We start from the raw sequence: 22,310 nt of genomic DNA, 5'->3' as shown, positions 1-22,310 counted from the left end.
TTCTCGCTCAGTGTATTTTCAAACAAGCCGTCATTGGCATGGAAACAACCTCAGGATCACTTCGCCACAGTCTCTAATTGGCTTCCATCCGTTCGGTCTCTCTCTCCACCTGTCATTCAGACTCCAGCGCCATGGTAATGGAAGTGGATCATGACAGACAGCTGGTGTTTTGCGAGACGCTGCCATGCCTGTCTTCCTCTCCCACCTCGCCCTCCACGAGGCCGTGCACAAACACTTTGCGCCTTCTGGGGGCGCTGCAGCCCAGCGACGAACAGGTGGCGGCCCGTCTATCTGCTCCCGTGGTAGCGACGCAGCTGGATACCAAAAACATTTCCTTTGAGAGGTGAGCACTTAATAACAATTGGCAATTCATTGTCACCAATTCAAATGTTCAAAAGCAAGGGCATTGTAACCCTTTATTGTGGCTTTACTGTGAAGCTGAGAGTGTGAGCCAGCATTTTTGGGCCAAGCTTTCTCATAAAATGTGTGATATTGGACTCACCTCTGTTTGTACGGCATGTTGGCAACCTGGTTACATGCCCGAATGTCTCTGCAGGAATAAAACGGGCATTCTTGGCTGGCGTAGTGAGAAAACGGAGGTGGTAAATGGGTACGAAGCAAAGGTATGGCTTATGTCACAATACAACAGTCTATAGAATTCAAATGTCTGAGACCATATGGAAAATTTGCATTTAAAACTTTTCACTAAAAGTTGTGCAGATAATAACATTTATAATGAGATAATAGATGCTAATTAGATGCATTTTTTAAAATGGTTTAATATCATTTTAATGTTCAAATTGGCAAGGTGTATTTGTGTGTTCAAGAGCAAGAAGATGTGAAATAGAACTTAATTCTGGGCTTGCACATTATATGCACAAATCCCAGCTTGTGAGTGCTGAATTTAGTTCTTTTGCGTCTTCTTGCACTTGAAAGCTTTAAAATCGCTTGAGTCCATCAACTGTCCCAAGCATCTTTCAGCTCTAATCTGCTAAATGTGACTATAAGGCATTGAGATATTAAGATATTATTATAAACATTAACATCATGATTGTCTATAAAGATGCTTTATAAAATTAAGAATCACTAGAGTACAGAATTCAGAAAAAGATGCACTGATGCATGACAGAGGAAATGAAACACCTTAGATGATAAAGCATTTTCAAGTTGAATGTCTTTATTTATCTTGACAGTTATCCTTGGCTAATAGGAAGGTTGTTTTTTAAAGTGTTTGTTAATTAGCTGGCAAATTGACAAATCTGATTTTGGGTGAAGGCTTGGCTCATGAATATTAATTAAGGTACTTGACTGGACACTCCTGGAAGGTTACCAAGCAACGACTCTGACCCAATTAATATTCATGCACTTATGCATTGATGTGCATAGCGTTACACAGTTGCAAACTTTTTCATCTGCTGACCTAATTTGAAAGGAACCAATTGCTGTGAAACAATTTTCGGTTACACCCGTTATATACTGGAAGCGAGGCAACATGACAAAACTAGACCTGTCATGTAGAGGGTGTTTTAGATGTAGTGAGCATTTCACTGTAATGTAGAGACCTGCGCGGGACACAATTTTCAGTCCCGCTCCCGCAGTGTTTAGTACCGCTCCCGCCCGCTCCCGCAAAGATTTGTCATTTTTAGTCCCGCTCCCGCCCGCATCTGTGATATTATGTCCCGCTCCCGCCCGCAAATGCCCGCAAGACGGCAGGCAGGATCAGGGGCGGCGCTAGGACGTTTTTAGCCCCGAATAATTTTGTTAAATTGTGTCTCTCATAGAGCAAAACAATTAATCAGAAAAAGAAATGTGAATAAGATTACAGCAGCCGTGATTACCTAATCATGTGCATATTACAGTTTTATTTATATTTTTCCATTTTGCATTAAAGCGATGTGCTTTTTTGCAGCGTTGAGCAGCGTTGCGCACTTGATATTCTTGATGCTGCTCTGATGCACTACATTACGCAATGCTCTGTTTGTTGTTAGGATGACTAAAAGTTCAGCGGTCTAGCTCATCAATGTCAAAATGATTAAAGAAGCGAACGAATGCCTGGTAAAATGCAAGTAGATAAAAATGTAATATTTGACTGTTTTACAATAGAAATGATCAACTACCGACAGTAGCCTATCCGGTGACGCAAATTACTCAACTTTTTAATTTATTTATTACATTTTGCTTTTTTTAATTGAAAATATGCTATAATTTCCTTGATTCATTTATAATTAAAAATAAAATATTATTTGCAAATAGTTACAATTATTTCACTAACACAACTTAAGCCTTTCTTTTTCTTAATTCCCTTAAAATCGCGTTTATATTAATTAACTCCTTTAAATAAAAATACCCAATTTTAGTTTGGGCTGAAGACCCGAATATCCAATGACCTTAGAACTGCCCCTGGGCAGGATGGATGTTCACTTTCTGTCTCACGAAAGGTCTTGTAAAAAAAAAAAAAAATGCGTGCACACATAATTCCTTGGTAACATATTTATTGGTAAGCCTGCATATGACCATACAAAACATTAAATAGGCCTCAGTGACCAACGCCAACAAAGATAAACAATCGGCCCAGATTCCAATAGGCTTAATTATGTAGTCTAACTTAAAAACAGGCATGGCCTACACGAACATTTGAAAAACAAAATAACATTTAAAACATTTAAACATAAAAACATTTAAAAACATACAAAACACGAAACGGTCCCGTATTACGAACAGCATAATATTCACAATAGTAGCCTAGGCGAACCGTAACCAAAAACAAAAATATAAAATCTGTTCGATTAGGAAATATTATTATCTATCTAATATATATAATTATATAAGTTAACGTTCTGGTCACAATATAGGCTAGCCATGAACATTCGTAAAACATTGAGACTAAAAAACTATTTGGGCTTTGAGTACAGGTGTTAAACTGAAAATAGCCTGGGCTTACCTTTTAATAATAATAATAAAAATAAAATCTCAGCAGGTCGCTACCAGCATAAATGAAAATGATAAAAATAAAGGTAAAAGAATCAGCTGCTGCTTAGGCTATCGGGTTCTTTGAATAACCGTGAAGGAAAAGTAGGTTGTTTACTGATGAGGGCTTCAGCACACTGCGTCTTTGCTCCAGTATGCGACCACAAATGCTGAAAGCCCGTTCGGACGGTGCGCTGGAGGCTGGGACACATAGTACATGGCGTGCCAGTTTGGAAAGTTTGGGAAATTCAAAGCAATGTTTCTTCCACCACGGGAGGATATCTTTGGGTTGGTGTGATTCGGATCCATCCAGTTTTACTTTCAAATACGCCTCTATCTCGGAATCTAAAGACTTCTGCGAGTCAGTACACGTAGCACCTACATCTTCCCATTCTTCAAAATCACGAAATGTGACCTTTTTAGGTGGAGGTGGCTCAGAATTTTCCTCAGCTTGGACATCAAACCCCAAGTCCTCAATCTGCTCTTTCACAGCTTCAGTCACATATTTTCTTTCATTTTTCATCGACCATCTTAAGCTGACGCAGTTTGGGAGTCAGGAATGTTGCTATTTTATAGAGCATGTTAATTCCATTTGGAGCAAGGCTACTCGGTGACAACAGTTCGTCTAGACGTTGTACACAAGCAGATGCGATAACATTGAGTAGGGGGTCAACCTTGGCCACTTCGCAATGCTCTCTTAGCTTCACGGACCAAGGCAGAACAAGCGCCGCACTTAATGCCGTATTGTCCGACTCCAGGTCATTCGTTGCGTCTTTGAAGGGTTTGAGAAACGCCACCAGGGATTCAAGAGTGTGTTTATTGATGCAGCCTACTTTGTCATACTGCTTATTTTCCAGCAGTATTGTTGTGACCTCATCATACTGCTGTGAGACAGAATCCAGCATGTCCACAGTCGAATTCCATCGTGTCTCCACTGACTGTTTGACAGACTTCCCCAGCTTGACTTGCAGGCCAGAATGTTTAAAATAGCTGACCAGTTTCTTCACGTTGGTGATAAGCTGGGCCGCTTCGGGGACTTGGCTCATCACAGCAGGTGAGAGAGCATGTGCGAGAACTGAATTCAGTACATGGGCACTACAATTCAGTCTAGTGAACCCACGTAAGGAGGCCACCATGTTAGCTCCTCTATCCGTGACAAAAAAAAAATTTTTTCCCAAAAGCGAACAATCAATTCCAAAGACTCTTAAGTTCTGAAATAATAAAGCACGAATATTTTCACCTGTCTTTGGAGTGCATTCATCAAATGGGGCAGAAAATAGCACTCGAGATTCTTAATTGTAGTCTGAATCGACGTAATGTATGGTGGCTGACAGGAAAGAGGTTTTGCGGTATGTCTCTGTCCAAATATCAGTTGTCACAGCACATCCATATTTAATAATTGTCTCAGTCATGTCATCGACAACAGCCCTTCTAAATCTGTGTGCCCTGTCATCTACATGGCGTGACACAGTTGTTGGATGAGGCAGAATATCTCTCACATCATATCTGCCTATTGTGGTTGCCGTGTCTACCAAATGTTGTGTCAACTGAATGAATCCCTCACCAGCAATGCTGTCATATGGACGGAGGTCAGCAGAAACAAAGTCCACACATTTGTCTATTGTCTTCGCCTTTAGAGCACTTGACACTTTCGGCGTGTTTCCTCTAAACTCCAACAATCTTTGTCCTTTCAAGACTGTACATACATGAGGCTTCAGGCCTGATGTTCCAGATTTGTGTCCGTTGTATGTTAACACCTTTTGGCATTTATCGCAGCAGGCAAAAGGTAGTTGATTCCCCTCTCCATCGTGCACAACCGAAAAAGACTGCCAAATGTCTGATTTGAGGTTTCGTGATTTTTTTGTAGTAAATGTGCCTTTCTTTATATTAGTACTTACATCTGAAGCGCTTAGGGCTATATCTGAAGCACTAGAGGTGCTCTGAGTCTGTTCCTCGTCCATGATGTCTATTTTGAACTTGAATGAAGTATTCGAACACGGAGCAGCGGGAAGGAATTGTCTCTAAACAAGTGTGCGCGAGATTACGCCCCCCTCTACCCCAAACGACAACATCCACAAGTTTAGATTGCTTAAAACGTTTTTATTGCTGACAAACAGAATCTCTCTCACAAGTACAAATTATGAACGCTACTTTAACCATTTATATATTTTACTTTACACTAATATTTAATTTGCGGGAGTGCAGCGTATCATCCCTCCCGCCCGCACCCGCAAGTGCACCGGATCATCCCGCCCGCGCCCGCAATGACCTTTCAAAATTTATTCGAAATTTTGCGGGAGTGCAGACCTCTACTGTAATGCTCAGAAAATCCTAACACTGCTTTAAGGTTCTCCATAGTTTGAAATGTCAAGACCATGAACAGCATTTCTCATGTGGGATGAGTGAGCATTGTTTTTCGGTCACTGATATAATGTGACAGATTAACAAATTAAAAAAAAAAAAAAGAGTGAACTAAACTCATGTTCTCGTGTCTTTGCTTCAGGTTTACTGTGCTTCTAATGTGGAGCTGATCACACGTACACGTACTGACCATCTCACCGACCAGCACAAAACAAAACCCAAAGGTAAGTTTGACTGACCAGTTTGTCTCAAATCAAAATCTTTATATCCCCACGTTGACATTGAGATATACTTTTTTTGTATTTTCAATCACACAATGAATAAAATCTTATATGCAGATTTGGTACCAGCATTATTGGCTAAGTAATAAATACACAACTGTACGGTCTATTGAAATAAGAGAAAGAATGAACTTTTGTGAAGATATTTATTTTGTGTATATATTTATCTGTGGAAAGGAAATGCTGCAACTTATGCAATAAAAATCTAAATATAAAAAAATAAAATTAAATCATTTTCTTAAATCAAAACACTGGGCAAATATTTGGGTTCAATAAGATTTTTTTTTAATATATTAAATTTATTCCGAAGAAATGCGTTAAATTGATTATAAGTGACAGTAAAGAAATTGATCATGGTACAAAATGTTAATATTTCCAATAAATCCTGATCTATTCAACATTCTAAAAAAAAAATAATAATTCTTCACAGAGCCCTGAAAAAAGTGCATCACGGTTTCCACAAGCATTAATCAGTACAACGGATTCAACATTGATAATAATAAAGAAATGTTTCTTCAGCAGCAAATCAACATATATGAAAGAGTTCTGAAGGATCATGTGACACTGAAGACTGGAGAAATGGCTGCAAAAAATTCAGCTTTGCATCACAGAAATAAATAACTTTAAAATATATTCAAATTGTCACGGCAGGGATCCAATGAGGCACGGAGATAGAACCAAGTGCGGGTATGATATTTATTTAAACGGTAATCCAAAGGGGTAAACAGTCCAGGCAGGGTCAAAACCAGAATATCCAAATATACAAGACACGAAGACAAGGCAAGGCAAGGCAAGGCAAGGCAAGGCAAGATGACGGACATGAAATAACCTCAACATTAAACAAGGACTCCGTAACACAGACTCAGACAGACCGGGTATAAATACACAGAAGGATAATGAAAGAACAGGAGACAGGTGGGGAACAATCAATTACTAACAAGGAGGAAGGTGACCAAATAAGGGAACAGGAAGTGATAAGGTGACAGACACCGTGAGAAAGGGGGACATCTAGTGGAAACCCAGGGACACAACCCAGACACTGTGACAGTACCCCCCCTCTACGGAGCGGCTCCCAGACGCTCCACGACAGACACAAAACAGAGACCAGGAGGGAGGCGGACAGGTGGAAGCTCAGGGGGAGGGACGGAGGGCCAGAAAAAAAAATCATGGGGAACAGATACCAGAAGTGTAGACACAAAACAGAGAGACCAGGAGGGAGGAGGACCGGAGGAGGTTCAGGGGGAGGGACGAAGGGCCAGGCTCACAGAGAGGAACAGGGACAGGAGTGAACACAAAAACAAAAAACAACATGAAGCCCCTCCAGGGCGGGGCAGAAGACCACACCGTCCGTGTGGTGGAGACTGGAGTCCCCCAGGGCGGAGCAGAGGACCACCACAACCGTGTGGTCAGGGCGGAAGCCTCCCAGGGCGGAGCAGAAGACCACCACAACCGTGTGGTCAGGACGGAAGCCCCCCAGGGCGGAGCAGAAGACCACCACGTCCTTGTGGACGAAGCCAGAGTCCTCCAGGGCGGAGCGGAAGACCCCCACAACCGTGTGGTCAGGGCGGAAGGCCCCCAGGGCGGAGCAGAAGACCACCACAGCCATGTGGTCAGGACCAGAGCCCCCCAAGGCGGAGCAGACCTCCGTGCGGCTGGATCAATGGGACAACGAAACTCTGGTAATCCCCTGGTGTCCTTACTGGACTCCAGAAGATTGGTGCTGGCCTGACACTGCTCATGAAGATCATTGGTGACTTGCATTTGCTCATGAAGATCAATGGTGACTTGCCTTTGTTCATGAATATCAGAGGTGACTTGCCTTTGTTCATGAAGATCAGAGGTGACTTGACTCAGTCCTTGAAGATCAGAGGTGACTTGACTCAGTCCTTGAAGACCACCGGTGACTTGACTCAGTCCTTGAAGACCACCGGTGACTTGACTCAGTCCTTGAAGACCACCGGTGACTTGACTCAGTCCTTGAAGACCACCGGTGACTTGACTCAGTCCTTGAAGATCACCGGTGACTTGACTCAGTCCTTGAAGATCACCGGTGACTTGACTCAGTCCTTGAAGATCACCGGTGACTTGACTCTGAAAGGTCAACGGTGACCAGCCTAGTCTCTGGAGGATCCGTGGTGACTAGTCCTGACTCAGGAGGATCAGCGGTGACTAGTCCTGACTCAGGAGTCATGATGTCTATTTTGAACTTGAATGAAGTATTCGAACACGGAGCAGCGGGAAGGAATTGTCTCTAAACAAGTGTGCGCGAGATTACGCCCCCCTCTACCCCAAACGACAACATCCACAAGTTTAGATTGCTTAAAACGTTTTTATTGCTGACAAACAGAATCTCTCTCACAAGTACAAATTATGAATGCTACTTTAACCATTTATATATTTTACACTAATATTTAATTTGCGGGAGTGCAGCGTATCATCATGAAAGGTCAACGGTGACCAGCCTAGTCTCTGGAGGATCCGCGGTGACTAGTCCTGACTCAGGAGGATCAGCGGTGACTAGCCCTGACTCTGGGGAGTTCACTGGCACCTGACTCGACTCTGGAGAGTTCACTGGCACCTGACTCGATTCCGGAGAGTTCACTGGCACCTGACTCGACTCCGGAGGGTCAACTGGCACCTGACTCGACTCCGGAGGGTCAACTGGCACCTGACTCGACTCCGGAGGGTCAACTGGCACCTGACTCGACTCCGGAGGGTCAACTGGAACCTGACTAGACTCCGGAGGGTCAACTGAGACTCTCATCCTGTGCAACGGCGCTGGGCAAGCAGCCATCTTGGGCCATGACTCTGGACAGGCGGCCCTCTTGTACTGTGGTGCTGGGCTGGCGGCCATCTTGTACTGTGGCGCTGAACCGGTGGCCAATTTGGGCATTGGCGCTGGGCTGGCGGCCATCCTGTACTGTGGCGCTGGACCGGTGGCCAGTCTGGGCATTGGCGCTGGGTTAGCGGCCATCTTGTGCTGTGGCGCTGGACTGACGGCCATCTTGTGCTGTGGCGCTAGGCTGACGGCCATCTGGTGCTGTGGCGCTAGGCTGACGGCCATCTTGAGTTGTGGAGCTGAACCGGTGGCCAATTTGGGCATTGGCGCTGGGCTGGCGGCCATCTTGCTGGAACGGTGGCCAATTTGGGCATTGGCGCTGGGTTAGCGGCCACCTTGTGCTGTGGTGCTGGACCGGTGGCCAATTTGGGCATTGGCGCTGGGTTAGCGGCCACCTTGTGCTGTGGTGCTGGACCGGTGGCCAATTTGGGCTGTGGCGCTGAACCGGTGGCCAATTTGGGCATTGGCGCTGGGCTGGCGGCCATCTTGGGCTGTGGCGCTGGAAAAGTGGCCAATTTGGGCATTGGCGCTGGGTTAGCGGCCATCTTGTGCTGTGGCGCTTGGCTGTTAGCCATCCTGGGCAGTGGTGCTGGACTGGTGGCCATCTTGGGTTGTGGCGCTTGGCTGGTTGCCATCCTGGGCAGTGGTGCTGGGCTGACGACCACCCCGCCGGAAGAGACCGAAGTGGCTGGGGCATCCCACCGAAGCCGATGCTGCAGGTAGCGCACGAATTCCCAGAATTCCAGTGTCTCTAACTGCGCCATCTCCTCATGAGACACTGGATCATCCAGCCCGCCATTGAAATAGTCCTTGAGGGCAGCATCGTTGTAGCCCATGCCCTCGGCCAGGGACCAGAACACCTGAGCCAGGGCACCCACTTCATTGCCCTCTTGGCGGAGGGCGATCAACCGAAGGTACTTGGTTCGCCGCTCCGCCATCTTGGCTGGGGAATGGAAAAATGACATACCGCTGGTTCCTAGTGTGACGGAGTCCTTCTGTCACGGCAGGGATCCAATGAGGCACGGAGATAGAACCAAGTGCGGGTATGATATTTATTTAAAGGGTAATACAAAGGGGTAAACAGTCCAGGCAGGGTCAAAACCAGAATATCCAAATATACAAGACACGAAGGCAAGGCAAGGCAAGGCAAGGCAAGGCAAGGCAAGACTCAGACTCAGACTCAGACTCAGACTCAGACTCAGACTCAGACTCAGACTCAGACAGACCGGGTATAAATACACAGAAGGATAATGAGGGAACAGGAGACAGGTGGGGAACAATCAATTACTAACAAGGAGGAAGGTGACCAAATAAGGGAACAGGAAGTGATAAGGTGACAGACACCGTGAGAAAGGGGGACATCTAGTGGAAACCCAGGGACACGACTCAGACACTGTGACACAAATAGAAAACAGTTATTTTAAATTGTAATGATATCTAATAATATGACTGTTTTTACTGTTTTTTATGAAATAAATGCAGTTTTGATGAACATAAGGATAAAATGCAGGTTTAAGGACAAAAATACAGATAAATAAATTCTGTTTTTGAAATGCATATGCTATTTATTATTTTTTTATTTTTACAAAACACAATGAGCGTGTGTATTGGTGTGCATGCTGCATTGAATATGGTGATTCAGTATTTCTATGCCCACTCAAATTATTCACAAACAAACAGCGTCTTTGTCTTGCCTATGGTTACTGTGATGTAATGGGATTGTGCACATCTTCTGTAATGTGATCTGCTGTGTGTTGTGCTTTTGTTTCAGGGGGCAAGACTCCTCTGCAATCCTTCCTGGGTATCGCTGAACAGCATATAGGGCCTAACAACGGAGTGAGTGAACAGAGACTGTCAAGAATTTCTTCATTTATCATCAAGACACCAGAAAAGTGCTTTTCTAGTATTTTGTCACTTATGTAGCTTCAAAATAAAGTGTGTGTGTATGTGGGTGTGTGTTTTATAGCACACTATGGTGACTCAGAAATCATGTCCTGCAACGAACCCTTTGGCCGTGACGGCAGAGGAGTACTTTAATCCCAACATGACTCAGAGAGACATCGGCCAGCCCTGTCACCTCACCACCAAAACACAAAGGTATTGTATCAGTCTAACATTGCTTTCATTTTCATTTTGAGACACATTCTAGAAAAAATGGTTCTTTCAATTTGCTATGCAGTTTGTATCACATGCTGAGTGGTTACTTATTGTAAAAAGAGTTCACAATCTGGATCATGATCTTTCCCGATCCCATTTCACTCTCCCCTCTCCATTCGTTATTTGTCTCTATCTAGTCTTTTCAAAATGAATAACCATGTAACTATAAACAAAAGTAATATTGGTACTTACCCATTTAAAACCATTAATGATGAGATGTGTTGTCTTCCCCTTCAAATAGTTTTCTGATACTGCCTTCAAGTGCACCTGGGATGCTTTCAAGTTGGAAACAACACAAAAATATCCAAAACAAAAAAAAATAATTATATTGTAAATGATAAACCCAAATAACTATATCTGAATTTAAAATATAAAAATAAAAGCTAATTCAAAATATACATAAATAATATAATAGTATATAATAAATACAACATAAAAACACTGCTCCACTTCAGGCATAAGAGATTACGTTGCGTTTTTTTATGGACACCAATTGACATGTGAAACAAAACCGCTAAGACTGTACGAGGTCACACAGTTGTCTTATTTGGACAGTATGTTTTTCCCCAGGTTCAAAGCCAAGCTGTGGTTGTGTGAATCACACCCTTTATCTCTGTCGGAGCAGGTGGCTCCTATCATCGACCTCATGGCCATCTCCAACGCACTGTTCGCCAAGCTTAGGGACTTCATCACCTTGCGCTTGCCTCCTGGCTTTCCCGTCAAAATAGGTGAGTAAGAGATAGAGAGGAAAATAAACTACTGAGAAGGAACTATGTGTCTGAAAATTGTAAAATTGCCAGATTTAACCTTTTTTTTTTTTTAGCAGATTTGTCTCCAAAGTATGGATAGGTTACAGCCACACAGACGTTTAAAAGAGAAGTTCACCCAAATTTTGAAAAATGTAATCACCTTCAGGCAATCCAAGATGTAGATGAGTTTGTTTCTCCATCAGAACAGATTTGGAGAAATTTAGCATTGCATCACTTGCTCACCAATGGATCCTCTGCAGTGAATGGGTGCCATAAAAATGAGAGTCCTAACAGCTGATAAAAACTTTACAGTAACCACTAGAAATCCACATGACTCCAGTGCATCAATTAATGATATGTGAAATGAAAAGCTACATGTTTGAATGAAAAAAAAAAAGCTCTACCCATAATATTGCTTTTAAAAAGTTGTCTCATCTGAATCAGGAGATAAATATGCACAGTTTAAGCCCTGTTTACAAGCATAAACAGTCCAAAACTGTTCTAAACAAATATGTGGGTGGATTTTGATGTGAAAGGATGTGAGATGGACTTTTCCCACTGGAAGCGTATTATGGGTTATGGACTAGTATTTTGGCCAGAAGCAATGTTAAAGTGCCTTAATGATGGAATTGTTTCTTATAAAGACATTAATTGATGGACTGGAGTGTGTGGATTTCTTATGGATTACTGTGATGTTATTATCAGCTGTTTGGACTCATTCTGACTGCACCCATTCACTGCAGAGAATCCATCGGTGAGCAAGTAATGCTGTATTTCTTCAAACCTGTTCTGATGAAGAAACAAACCCATTTACATCTTGGATGGCCTGAGAGTAATTTTGAATAAAATTGGGCTAATGCAAAAATAACATCTCACCACAGAAATTCCCATCTACCACATTCTGAATGCTCGCATCACCTTTGGAAACCTAAATGGTTGTGAAGAGGGTGGTTTGCCCCGAGTGGATGCTGAAGGGGACGGACAGAAGGACAGCCCCAGGACAGAGACTCCATCTCCAGGCAGTGACTCCTCCAGCGTGTCCAGCTCCAGCTCCACAAGTAAGAATCAACCTGCCTTTAACCTGCAGGGAAATGTAATTGTTAGAAACCATTTAAGATGATGGTCAGATTGAAAAATATGGTGTTACAAAGTAATACAGTGTTCAGACAAAGCACTTGCCATTTTTAATGGCCGGAGAGGAATTGATCGGATAAATGTTTTATGATCGCATTCCTTATATCGCTGCCTGTAGTACAGATGTAACTCAGAATCCATTGATCAATACATTTGACTATAGTAATCTGCACTGGGCTTCATGAATGTGTGTTTGTGTATAAATCAGACTCGTGTCGTGGAGGGGAGATCCCATCTTGTGTGTTTGAGGCTCCGCGAGGCTACAGCATTTTAGGAGGAAACCAGAGGGAGAACATTAGAGAAGAGGAAGATGATCTGCTACAGTACGCTATCCAGCAGAGCCTGATAGAGGCAGGATCAGAATATGACCAGGTCTGAGATGCAGTCAAACAGATGCACATATGTGATTTTTGACTTCAAACCACATGGCATCTAAAAAATATTTCTGTTCTTCTGAATCCAAAAATGATGATGAATGAAGCTATGTGGAGCCAGATTTTGTTGGGTATTCAAAGTCAAAGGCAAATGAATTCAGAAAAAAAAAGATTTAATGCAGCTTTTTAATAATGAATAATCTGTGTCCGATAAAAGTTTGTTTCTTACACTTTTTGTACATCAGCTTTTTTGAAATTTTGGATTTTGAAGACTAATTACAAGCACCAGAAGCTAAAAGCTAAATGTAGGTTATAAACGAAGTACAATGTTGCCACCATTTAAGGTTCCTACAACTGTTTCAGTCTTTTGAACAATTATAAACACAACAACACTGTGAAGTGGGCTAGTGAGTAGATGAGTTTACCTATTCCTTCCCAACAAACACCGCAGCTCCTGGTTAGAACAAAAACCCTGATTAACATGAAAGAGATAAAATTAATATAATTTGTCGGTTTAGGGTGTCTCATCTGGTGCATGGAACATGGTGTAAGACTTTTTTTACACATACCTGATCTGTATGCTTCCCCCACAGGTGACGATCTGGGAGGCTTTGACCAATAGTAAGCCAGGAACACACTCTCTGTCCTGTGACCCCAGCCGGCACGAAAGGTCTGCAGTCAGTATTCCGCTTCCACTGTCTCCTGTAGTCACATCTCACCCACAATAGGCAAGGACAGCGTCACAATATCATCACATTTACTGGAGCTATTGATTCAGGCTTGACTGTCAATACACAGCCTCAGTGAAGCTCATAGAAATTCACTAGGGTTTTCATCTTTCTCTCCTCACCTTCGTTTGCTCTTCATGGAGTTTTAAAGCAGGCAGGGATATGCTGTCTGTGGCAGCCGAGATGAATCCAGTCGTTATTCACGTCATTATTCTTTAAGATAATTTTTTTTTTTATAAATCCTGTTCCTTTGAACTTCATATGCATCAAAGAAACCACAAAGGTATGCAGATACATACATTAAGACTGGTAGGTAAAAAAGCCATTTAAAACACTCGGACCCCGCGTTTTGATTGGATGTACATTTCTTGGTCCTACGCCTTCCACAGCATATATAAATACAGATAAATACATTTAGACCACTTAACTTAATGATTGCTATAAGGATGTGAATAGACTTTCAACCAGCATAACAAAAAATGTTTCTGAAGGCAATCACCTATTGCACCTTTAAGCAGAACAACTGATAATAATAAGAAATGTTTCTTCAGCATAAATTCAGCTCATTAGAATGATTTCTAAAAGATTATATGACACTGAAGACTGGATTTATTATGCTGAAAATGTAGCTTTGGCATCACAGAAATAAATTACATTTTAAAATAAATTAAAATGAAAAACAGATGTTAAATGTTAATAAATCCAATTTTCTGTTAGAAGTCTCAGTCACTGCTTTTGTTCTACATTACCCAGAACCCCACAGCACAAACCTAGCCCTGTGGAGAGCCCTCGCAGCACACCGACCAATAAGCCACCACGCAGCTATGACGAGCAGCTGCGTCTAGCTATGGCACTGTCCGCCCGTGAACAGGAAGAGGCGGAGCTACGTCAAAGACGAGAGGAAGAGGACCTGCAGCGTATCATTCAGCTATCACTCATGGAGAAGTGACTGGGTTAGTGGGAACTGAGGGGTGGGAGAGCATGTCTAGGGATCTGGAACCAACTACATTGGCCATTCCAAAGGCCCAACCCTCTTCTTCCAAAGAACTGGATAAAATGGGCCGATCTCTTGTCCAGTCTTGAGTGAATCGTTCAGAATCACAGAGAAAACACGGTCTTCACTGCAAGTTTACAAACACAAACTATTAAAATCATGGCAATCCACTGACTGATCAGCACGGGTCTGGTTTCTTAACGTGTGAATGTGCATTTATGACTGAGAAAGTCCACACTACGTACCTTGGCATTGTTTCTAAAAGCCATCATCTGAACACTTGCTGAGAGTTCTTGCAGTAGGTGTGAGTTCTGGGGGAATCTTGCCACTTTTTTCAAGTTTTAAATTATAGACTAACTTTAATTTTGGTTTATAATATACATCAGATTCACTGTATTTGGATTGAGGAGCCATGATGTCTCCTAAAAGAATGTTTGAGGGCATTTAAACAAGAGTTTATGCTGCAGCTCCATCGATCTTGATGGGAATGCTGCGTTCACAAAAAGCGTAGAAGGAAAACTTAATGATTTGTGAAAGTGACACTTCCATTAAGTAACCAAAGTTGCTTAATAACAACTTTGGTTAATGCCATTTCATTAATCCTTAAAATTTGAAGATCTCATACAGGAGGGTTTTGAGAAAATGTTTTCCCATTTGATTTCAAAGACCTGTTCGCAGTAGCGCAATTGTTTGACATGAAAATTTAGTCCGAGTTTTGCATGCCATTTGTCTGTTCAGACCAATATGAAAAAAGATAGGTTAAATGAAAATGAAAGTTTCTCTCTGAAAGTAGCTGGCAATTATGGAAAAATAAGGTACAGGGGACCAGTGGTGCTCAAGTTTCCATTTTGACAAACTGGATGTCATGGAAGTTTAATGGTGTGTGCAGACCAAAAGTTAATCTAATTATTTGCGCAAGTATATTACATACAAAGTCAATGCAAAGACACGAATAGACACGAATGTGTCGGCTGACGCAAAGGAATGCGAATTGGGCAATACGTTTGCCTTGATCATGCATTATACACCTTAATCACGTGCAAGTTTAAAGGTTTTGACTCAAGTTGAAAATTCGCAAGATGCATTGTCACGTAATCCGATCAGAGAAGAGCTTGTTGATACATCCAGTTGTAACAGAAAAGGATTTTTATTTATTTATAAGATTTATTTTTGCCGTTTTTTTCTGACTGGACAGTAGTAATGCAAGGAAGCGAAATAGGAGAAAGAGAGGGGGGCGGGATCTGGAAAGGTTCATGAGATGGGATTCAAATTGGGACGCCCATAGCGCAATGGCTTCTATTGTTTTTATTTATGCAAGTGATGCGAAAACATCCCACAGATAATCTAGAGCAGTGGTTCCCAAACTTTTCCATTCCACGACCCACCTAGACAAGTGTAATATATTTCACGACCCACCAAAATATTAAAAAAAAAAAAAAAACAACGAGTGAAATTACTTTAAACCTAATCTTACTTAAAATTTTTATGACAGAAATTAAGTATTTAAGAAAAATAACCATTTTATTTTAGAGTACAACTGAAAATTTCACTACAAATTTACAAGTTTTAATTTTTGTTTACTGGCGTTAAAATATGTAGTGTCCATAAAAACGTGAAGCAGGCTCACTCCAGTGAAGTGTGATCTGCGCTGCTGTGTTTTGTTGCATTCATGATCCTTCCGTGTGTGTCGGCGAGAACGGAGCACAATCCAACACTTTTTTAGAAAAGCATAAGAAGCAAAGCAGAACTATCTAAAACAGTTTGGAGATTAAAATAATTGTGAAATAGGTAAAAAAAGACCGATTGAACCTTTTAATGACATTGCTCTGAGACCTTCAAAACACGCAACGCACACGGACTTAATTGCAATTTGAAAATCACACTAAGGATATTGCAGTTCATTATTAATGTTGGTGGGCTATATCGTTGTGATGAGTGGGTTCCCAGTTCCCGCCTCCTTCTTCCTGTGATTGTGAAGATTTTAATGTTTTACACTGGTGCCGAAGCCAGGGAGGAAGGAGGGGCGCGCTGCCGAAGATCCTTCGCCGCTGGGGTGAATCCGCAGTGCCATCGAGCAGGGCGAAGGAGTCTGCCGCCGAGGGTGCTCGATGTGGTGGGCTGGAGTGAGTTGCCGGGGGGGGGGGGGGGGGGGGGGGGCGAACTCACTCCAGCCCACCGCCTCGATGACTCCTTCGTGGAAAGAGGTGGGAACCGGCGGACAATCAAACAAAGTTTTAATAACCAAATAAACACAAAACAGCGCGACAGCCCCTCTCGGATGACTGCCGTGCACAAATAAAAAACAAACACAAAATAAAACCCAGGCCTGGTCCTCTCTCGTCCTTCACTGTCATCGCTCCTCTTTTGTATCTTTCCGATCTCCTCCGTGGTTCTTGAGACCGGTGAGTGTTGCTCATTTCCCAATCACTCCACCGGCCTAGCTCTGTTCCCATGGCACTAGGCCCCGCCCCACTCGTCACATTCGTGCAGCCCTAGACTGAACTGTGTTAGTGTCTGTGTGTCATTGAAACGCAAAATTAGCTGCAGCCAAGTGACTTTGTGCGACCCACCTTGTTCCATTCCGTGACCCACGAGTGGGTCGCGACCCACAGTTTGAAAACCCCTGATCTAGAGCATGTAAAGCGATGCAAATGTTAGCTTTGCTTTTGGTGTGTTCACACTGTTAGAGAAAGGTGCTCCCTGTAGAGCTGATGGATCTAGCTTTCCATCCAGCTCCACCTCCCTGGACATAATTGGTGGAGCTTGAAGGTTTAAAAACACCCTAACTACAACCCTATCCCTAAACAGAACTAGGTCAAGCTCCACCCAATAGGTCCACAGAGGTGGAGCTGGACTAGGTCATGCTAGGGTCACCCATTTGACCCTGCAGTGAGCACCACGTGGAGTTTTACACAACAGAGCGGCTCCAGGCACATTACCAAAAGTGTGAATTGTGGTTGGCATGTAGTGGCGAAATGGAAAATAGATAAAAAATATCGCTTTTTATTTTGCGCAATCCTGTCTATAAAATCCTCTACAACACTTTTTGTAGTGTGTAAGCACCCTAAAGTGAATGCCAAACCCTGCGTTATGACAGAAGTTTGGCAGTAACCCTCTGTGCACTGTCAATGGCATGATTTTAATTATTAGCCAGGGCCCGGTTCCCCAAAACGTTCTTATCGCTAAGTAGTTCTTAACCTATTCCTTAATCTCTCTCTTAACCTTATGGCACGGTTCCCGAAACGTTCGTACGCTAAGTATATCTTCTGTAAGTCATACTTTCGTAAGGTTGGTCTGGACCATTCGTAGCTCTCTCTTAGCGTTATTTGAGCTCATGACGCTACTGTACAACAGTCTTTAGAAACCAGCGCAGCGCAGTACAAGTCAAACTATGGTATGTTGACAATTTTGTGGCTCAACAATGATTTTCTGTTATTTTTTAAGACTCATAATAAATTATGTTCGCAATGGATACAGGCCTATTTATGAAGTTGACTTTATGTGGTTACAGAACTAATAAGGTGGTAATTAGCCTAGGCTTTTTCGTAATGTAATTAAAGCGAATTGGCAATCATTTTTTTGATAATTAAAATCTGGCAAACAATTTGGCTCTAAATGGCTAAGATCTTTAAATGGGTAAGCATGGTGGTGTCCAGTAAGCGACCAACTATGGCAGCGATCCAACGTGTTCTTGTATTGAATCAAAGACGGAGTCGGACTCGGAGCCGTTTAGTCAATGTCAGTTTTTTTATTCGGCAAAACTTAAGCCCTTTTGACATTTTGCCTGACGTGGCTATATTAAAAAAAAATCCCCTCCCAAGACAACTCATTGTGGAGCAGCTGGACCTTCCCAGACCTGCGCTGGCCAGGCTAACGCGGCGGAATTCTGCTTTAAGCCCTGAAGCCCAGCGCTACTTTTTTTTTTTTTTTTGCTACAGAGAGATTCATCGAGGTCGTGGGACAGGGCTACAGCCTAATCAAGACCTCTGTGTGGAAGTGCGTCCACACTGTCACCAACGCCCTTCTGCGCCATGCCGGGGATTGCATCCTGGTGGATGGCACTCATCCCTACCGCCAATCCATCAGTGAATGATCAGGCATAGGCTACTTATCGCGAAAGGAAGACGCGGCCATAAATGTGCAGGTTATAGTGGACCATAGGGGTGTGATATCTTACCTGGTGGCAAGGTCCAGCAACACTTCAAGTTCCTCTGACGAGAGGCTTGGTGCCCTTTTTTACGTTGCTTCCCCAGCATATTTATTTTTTCTCTCTCTCTCTCTCTCTCTCTCTCTCTCTCTCTCTCTCTCTCTCTCTCTCTCTCTCTCTCTCTCTCTCTCTCTCTCTCTCTCTCTCTCTCTCTCTCTCTCTCTCTCTCTCTCTCTCTCTCTCTCTCTCTCTCTCTCTCTCCTCTCTCTCTCTCTCTCTCTCTCTCTCTCTCTCTCTCTCTCTCTCTCTCTCTCTCTCTTCATTGTAGATAGGTTGCTTTTTATTAAAAACATAAACCAATTGCAATCAATACCGCATTAAACAGAAGTAACTGCAGCTGCTTGCCAATCAATTCTAATTGTAAAGTACCTTGCCATTAATATTAAAGTGTATTATATAATTTTTATAAGTCGTTAAACCAATGTCAAGAAGCGGCACAAGTGGCACAACGGGATGGATGATTAGCGAGGGATACCCGGTTCGTCTAACCGTCACAACATATCGTGTGAACATTACTGACCCTTTGATAATTTAATTTATAGTCTATATTTTACTGATAACTTAAACTATGTTAAAATGTTACTGTATTAATTTGAGGAATGTTTCATTTGCATAGAACGTGTAGTCTTTCTTAACGCTGTATTGCACCTTCGCGTAAAGTGGAAAATCGATTCATGAGCAATCGATGCCAACTAATTCTTTACCCTGACTTTGGACAGCGCTCTTGTAACGTCGGACGTAAGAGGCAGCGTGCTAAGAAGCTTCCTAAGGGACACTTCGGGGAACAAACTTAGAAACATCAACAACTTTGGTAAGATATATCTTTCGATGTCTTCTTAGCGCGCTAAGAGTGAACGTTATCGGGGAACCGGGCCCAGATTGATAATTCAAACACTGGAGAAGTTATTGTAATGGCCTATGTTGTTTATGACTAAATGATTTCTTTGAATCTGAATCAAATGCTCATTGCAATATTCATAATGTGTGTCCTTAATGCACTTTTTAAGGGGAAAAACATCTGCATACAACACCGTGTGTGTGCTCTACTTCAAATGGTGCTAAGTTGATTTTCATATTGACTCTTAGGTAAGTTAATCAGTGTAATTGTCATGATATGCATTCATCCGTCTGTTCAATCACTTGACAACAATGTTTCTTTCTCGGCCTCCATTCAGTGCTTCCTTCAACAGTGCCATCAGAGCTCATTGTCTCATGACTGGAACACCTGCGGTAGCTAATCAAAAATCGAATTGTGCTTTCATAAGGGGTGCCAGTTCTGGAAGAAAACATGAAAGGAGGAATCACTCACAGAGATAATGCCCTGAGCGGACGAAGTGGAACGTTTTATTGAAGAATCTTAATATAGATGTTTCTCCTTAGTCAGATTTATTCTGGGCCTGAGTGACGTGCCCTCAGGGTTTGATGTTATCAGGTGAATCTGAAAAACTAATTAGGAAACATGGCCATACTCAACGTCTAAAAAGCTTCAATGCTAAAGCACAAGGGATTAAGCGTCAGTTTTCAAAGGAAATGGATCTGATGAAGGTGTCTGGAGACAGAGCTCCTAATAAACACATAGGTTTGATTTTATGATTGTGCGACTCGTGAATGCTGGTTCAGTCATTAAGGAATGCTTGATATGACGTTTTAGTAAAACATATTATAAGAGCATTATTTATATTTAACCTTTTTTAATTTGACTTTGGTTGATGCGGTGGTTTGTGTGTAGTGCTGCTGTTGTGTTTGTATGTGACAAATATATTGTTCACATTTGTAACTTAAAGGCATTCAGAATAAAGGACATCTAAATTAACATGAAATTTTTAAGTGTCATTAACTTTGCATAACGAATGGTATTTTTTTTTAAATACCGTGGACCACCATGGCATAATCATGGTACAGCATATATTGTAACATACACTGACCTAAAGGATTATTGGGAACACCTGTTCAATTTCTCATTAATGCAATTATCTAATCAACCAATCACATGGCAGTTGCTTCAATGCATTTAGGGGTGTGGTCCTGGTCAAGACAATCTCCTGAACTCCAAACTGAATGTCAGAATGGGTGATTTAAGCAATTTTGAGCGTGACATGGTTGTTGGTGCCAGACGGACCAGTCTGAGTATTTCACAATCTGCTTAGTTACTGGGATTTTCACGCACAACCATTTCTAGGGTTCACAAAGAATGGTGTGAAAAGGGAAAAACATCCAGTATGCGGCAGTCCTGTGGGCGAAAATGCCTTGTTGATGCTAGAGGTCAGAGGAGTGATTCAAGCTGATAGAAAAGCAACTTGACTACAAATAGCAAAAAGAGGCTACAATTTGCACGAGCTCACCAAAATTGGACAGTTGAAGACTGGAAAAATGTTGCCTGGTCTGATGAGTCTCAATTTCTGTTGAGATATTCAGATGGTAGAGTCAGAATTTGGCGTAAACAGAATGAGAACATGGATCCATCATGCCTTGTTACCACTGTGCAGGCTGGTGGTGGTGTAATGGTGTGGGGGATGTTTTCTTGGCACACTTTAGGCCCCTTAGTGCCAATTGGGCATCGTTTAAATGCCACGGCCTACCTGAGCATTGTTTCTGACCATATCCATCTCTTTATGACCACCATGTACCCATCCTCTAGTGGCTACTTCCAGCAGGATAATGCACCATGTCACAAAGCTCGAATCATTATATGGTTTCTTGAACATGACATTGAGTTCACTGTACTAAAATGGCTCCCACAGTCACCAGATCTCAACCCAATAGAGCATCTTTGGGATGTGGTGGAACGGGAGCTTCGTCCCCTGGATGTGCATCCCACAAATCTCCATCAACTGCAAGATGCTATCCTATCAATATGGGCCAACATCTCTAAAGAATGCTTTCAGCACCTTGTTGAATCAATGCCACGTAGAATTAAGGCAGTTCTGAGGGCGAAAGGGGGTCAAACACATTATTAGTATGGTGTTCCTAATAATCCTTTAGGTGAGTGTGTGTGTATGTATGTATGTATGTATATATATATATATATATATATATATATACACACACACACAAGCTTTTATTTTCAATTTAATTCAGCTTTATTTTTATTTCATTTTTAATAATTTAGTTATCAGTTAAAACAAGAGTGATAAATGACAGATAATAATTGTTTTGTGTTCATCACTTAGGCCTGCTAAATATGTACTGTCGTGTCGCTTTCAAAAAGTACAGATTAAATTTTCCACCAGGAGGTTCAAACATAATTTGAAATAGCTTTATGCCATTTGCAAAATGCTTCAAACACCTTAATTCCTATGATTATTTTGGGACTATCAGGGGAGTGTTTTAAGCATCACTGTGCCATTTCCAGTATGAATCAGCAGTCTAGAGGAAGCTTTGGCTATGTGATGAGTCAACACCAGTGAACAATATTAATCAGAGTCAGTCGGCACAGGTACTATGATGAGAATATTCAAACATAATAGCCACTGGTCCCAGATGGAGTTAAAAATGGACTCTTGTGAAACAGACTATGCT

At 42.3% G+C, this 22,310-nt stretch overlaps 1 protein-coding gene across 4 annotated transcripts in view; it reads left to right on the top strand.

Annotated features, from left to right (window-relative positions):
* The window catches only part of ankrd13b (ankyrin repeat domain 13B), a 31,514-nt gene extending 15,586 nt beyond the window's left edge, over nucleotides 1-15,928 (top strand). For 3 of the 4 annotated variants that reach the window (XM_059514255.1, XM_059514256.1, XM_059514258.1), the window contains 10 exons: nucleotides 121-343; nucleotides 557-623; nucleotides 5,471-5,552; nucleotides 10,220-10,284; nucleotides 10,415-10,545; nucleotides 11,176-11,333; nucleotides 12,236-12,412; nucleotides 12,697-12,860; nucleotides 13,456-13,532; nucleotides 14,344-15,928. In XM_059514255.1, coding sequence (XP_059370238.1) covers nucleotides 121-343; nucleotides 557-623; nucleotides 5,471-5,552; nucleotides 10,220-10,284; nucleotides 10,415-10,545; nucleotides 11,176-11,333; nucleotides 12,236-12,412; nucleotides 12,697-12,860; nucleotides 13,456-13,532; nucleotides 14,344-14,539 — 1,340 coding nt within the window. In that variant the 3' untranslated portion in view covers nucleotides 14,540-15,928. Of the gene's footprint in view, nucleotides 1-120; nucleotides 344-556; nucleotides 624-5,470; nucleotides 5,553-10,219; nucleotides 10,285-10,414; nucleotides 10,546-11,175; nucleotides 11,334-12,235; nucleotides 12,413-12,696; nucleotides 12,861-13,455; nucleotides 13,591-14,343 lie in introns of all 4 variants that reach the window. The other variant, XM_059514257.1, reaches the window with a different exon arrangement.
* The last annotated feature ends 6,382 nt before the right edge of the window (nucleotides 15,929-22,310 follow it).

The sequence above is a fragment of the Carassius carassius genome, chromosome 28 (assembly GCF_963082965.1).
Source record: "Carassius carassius chromosome 28, fCarCar2.1, whole genome shotgun sequence".
NCBI lineage: Eukaryota > Metazoa > Chordata > Actinopteri > Cypriniformes > Cyprinidae > Carassius > Carassius carassius.
The sequence above is the reverse complement of the archived record's forward strand: the minus strand, read 5'-3'. Positions and strand labels throughout refer to the sequence as shown.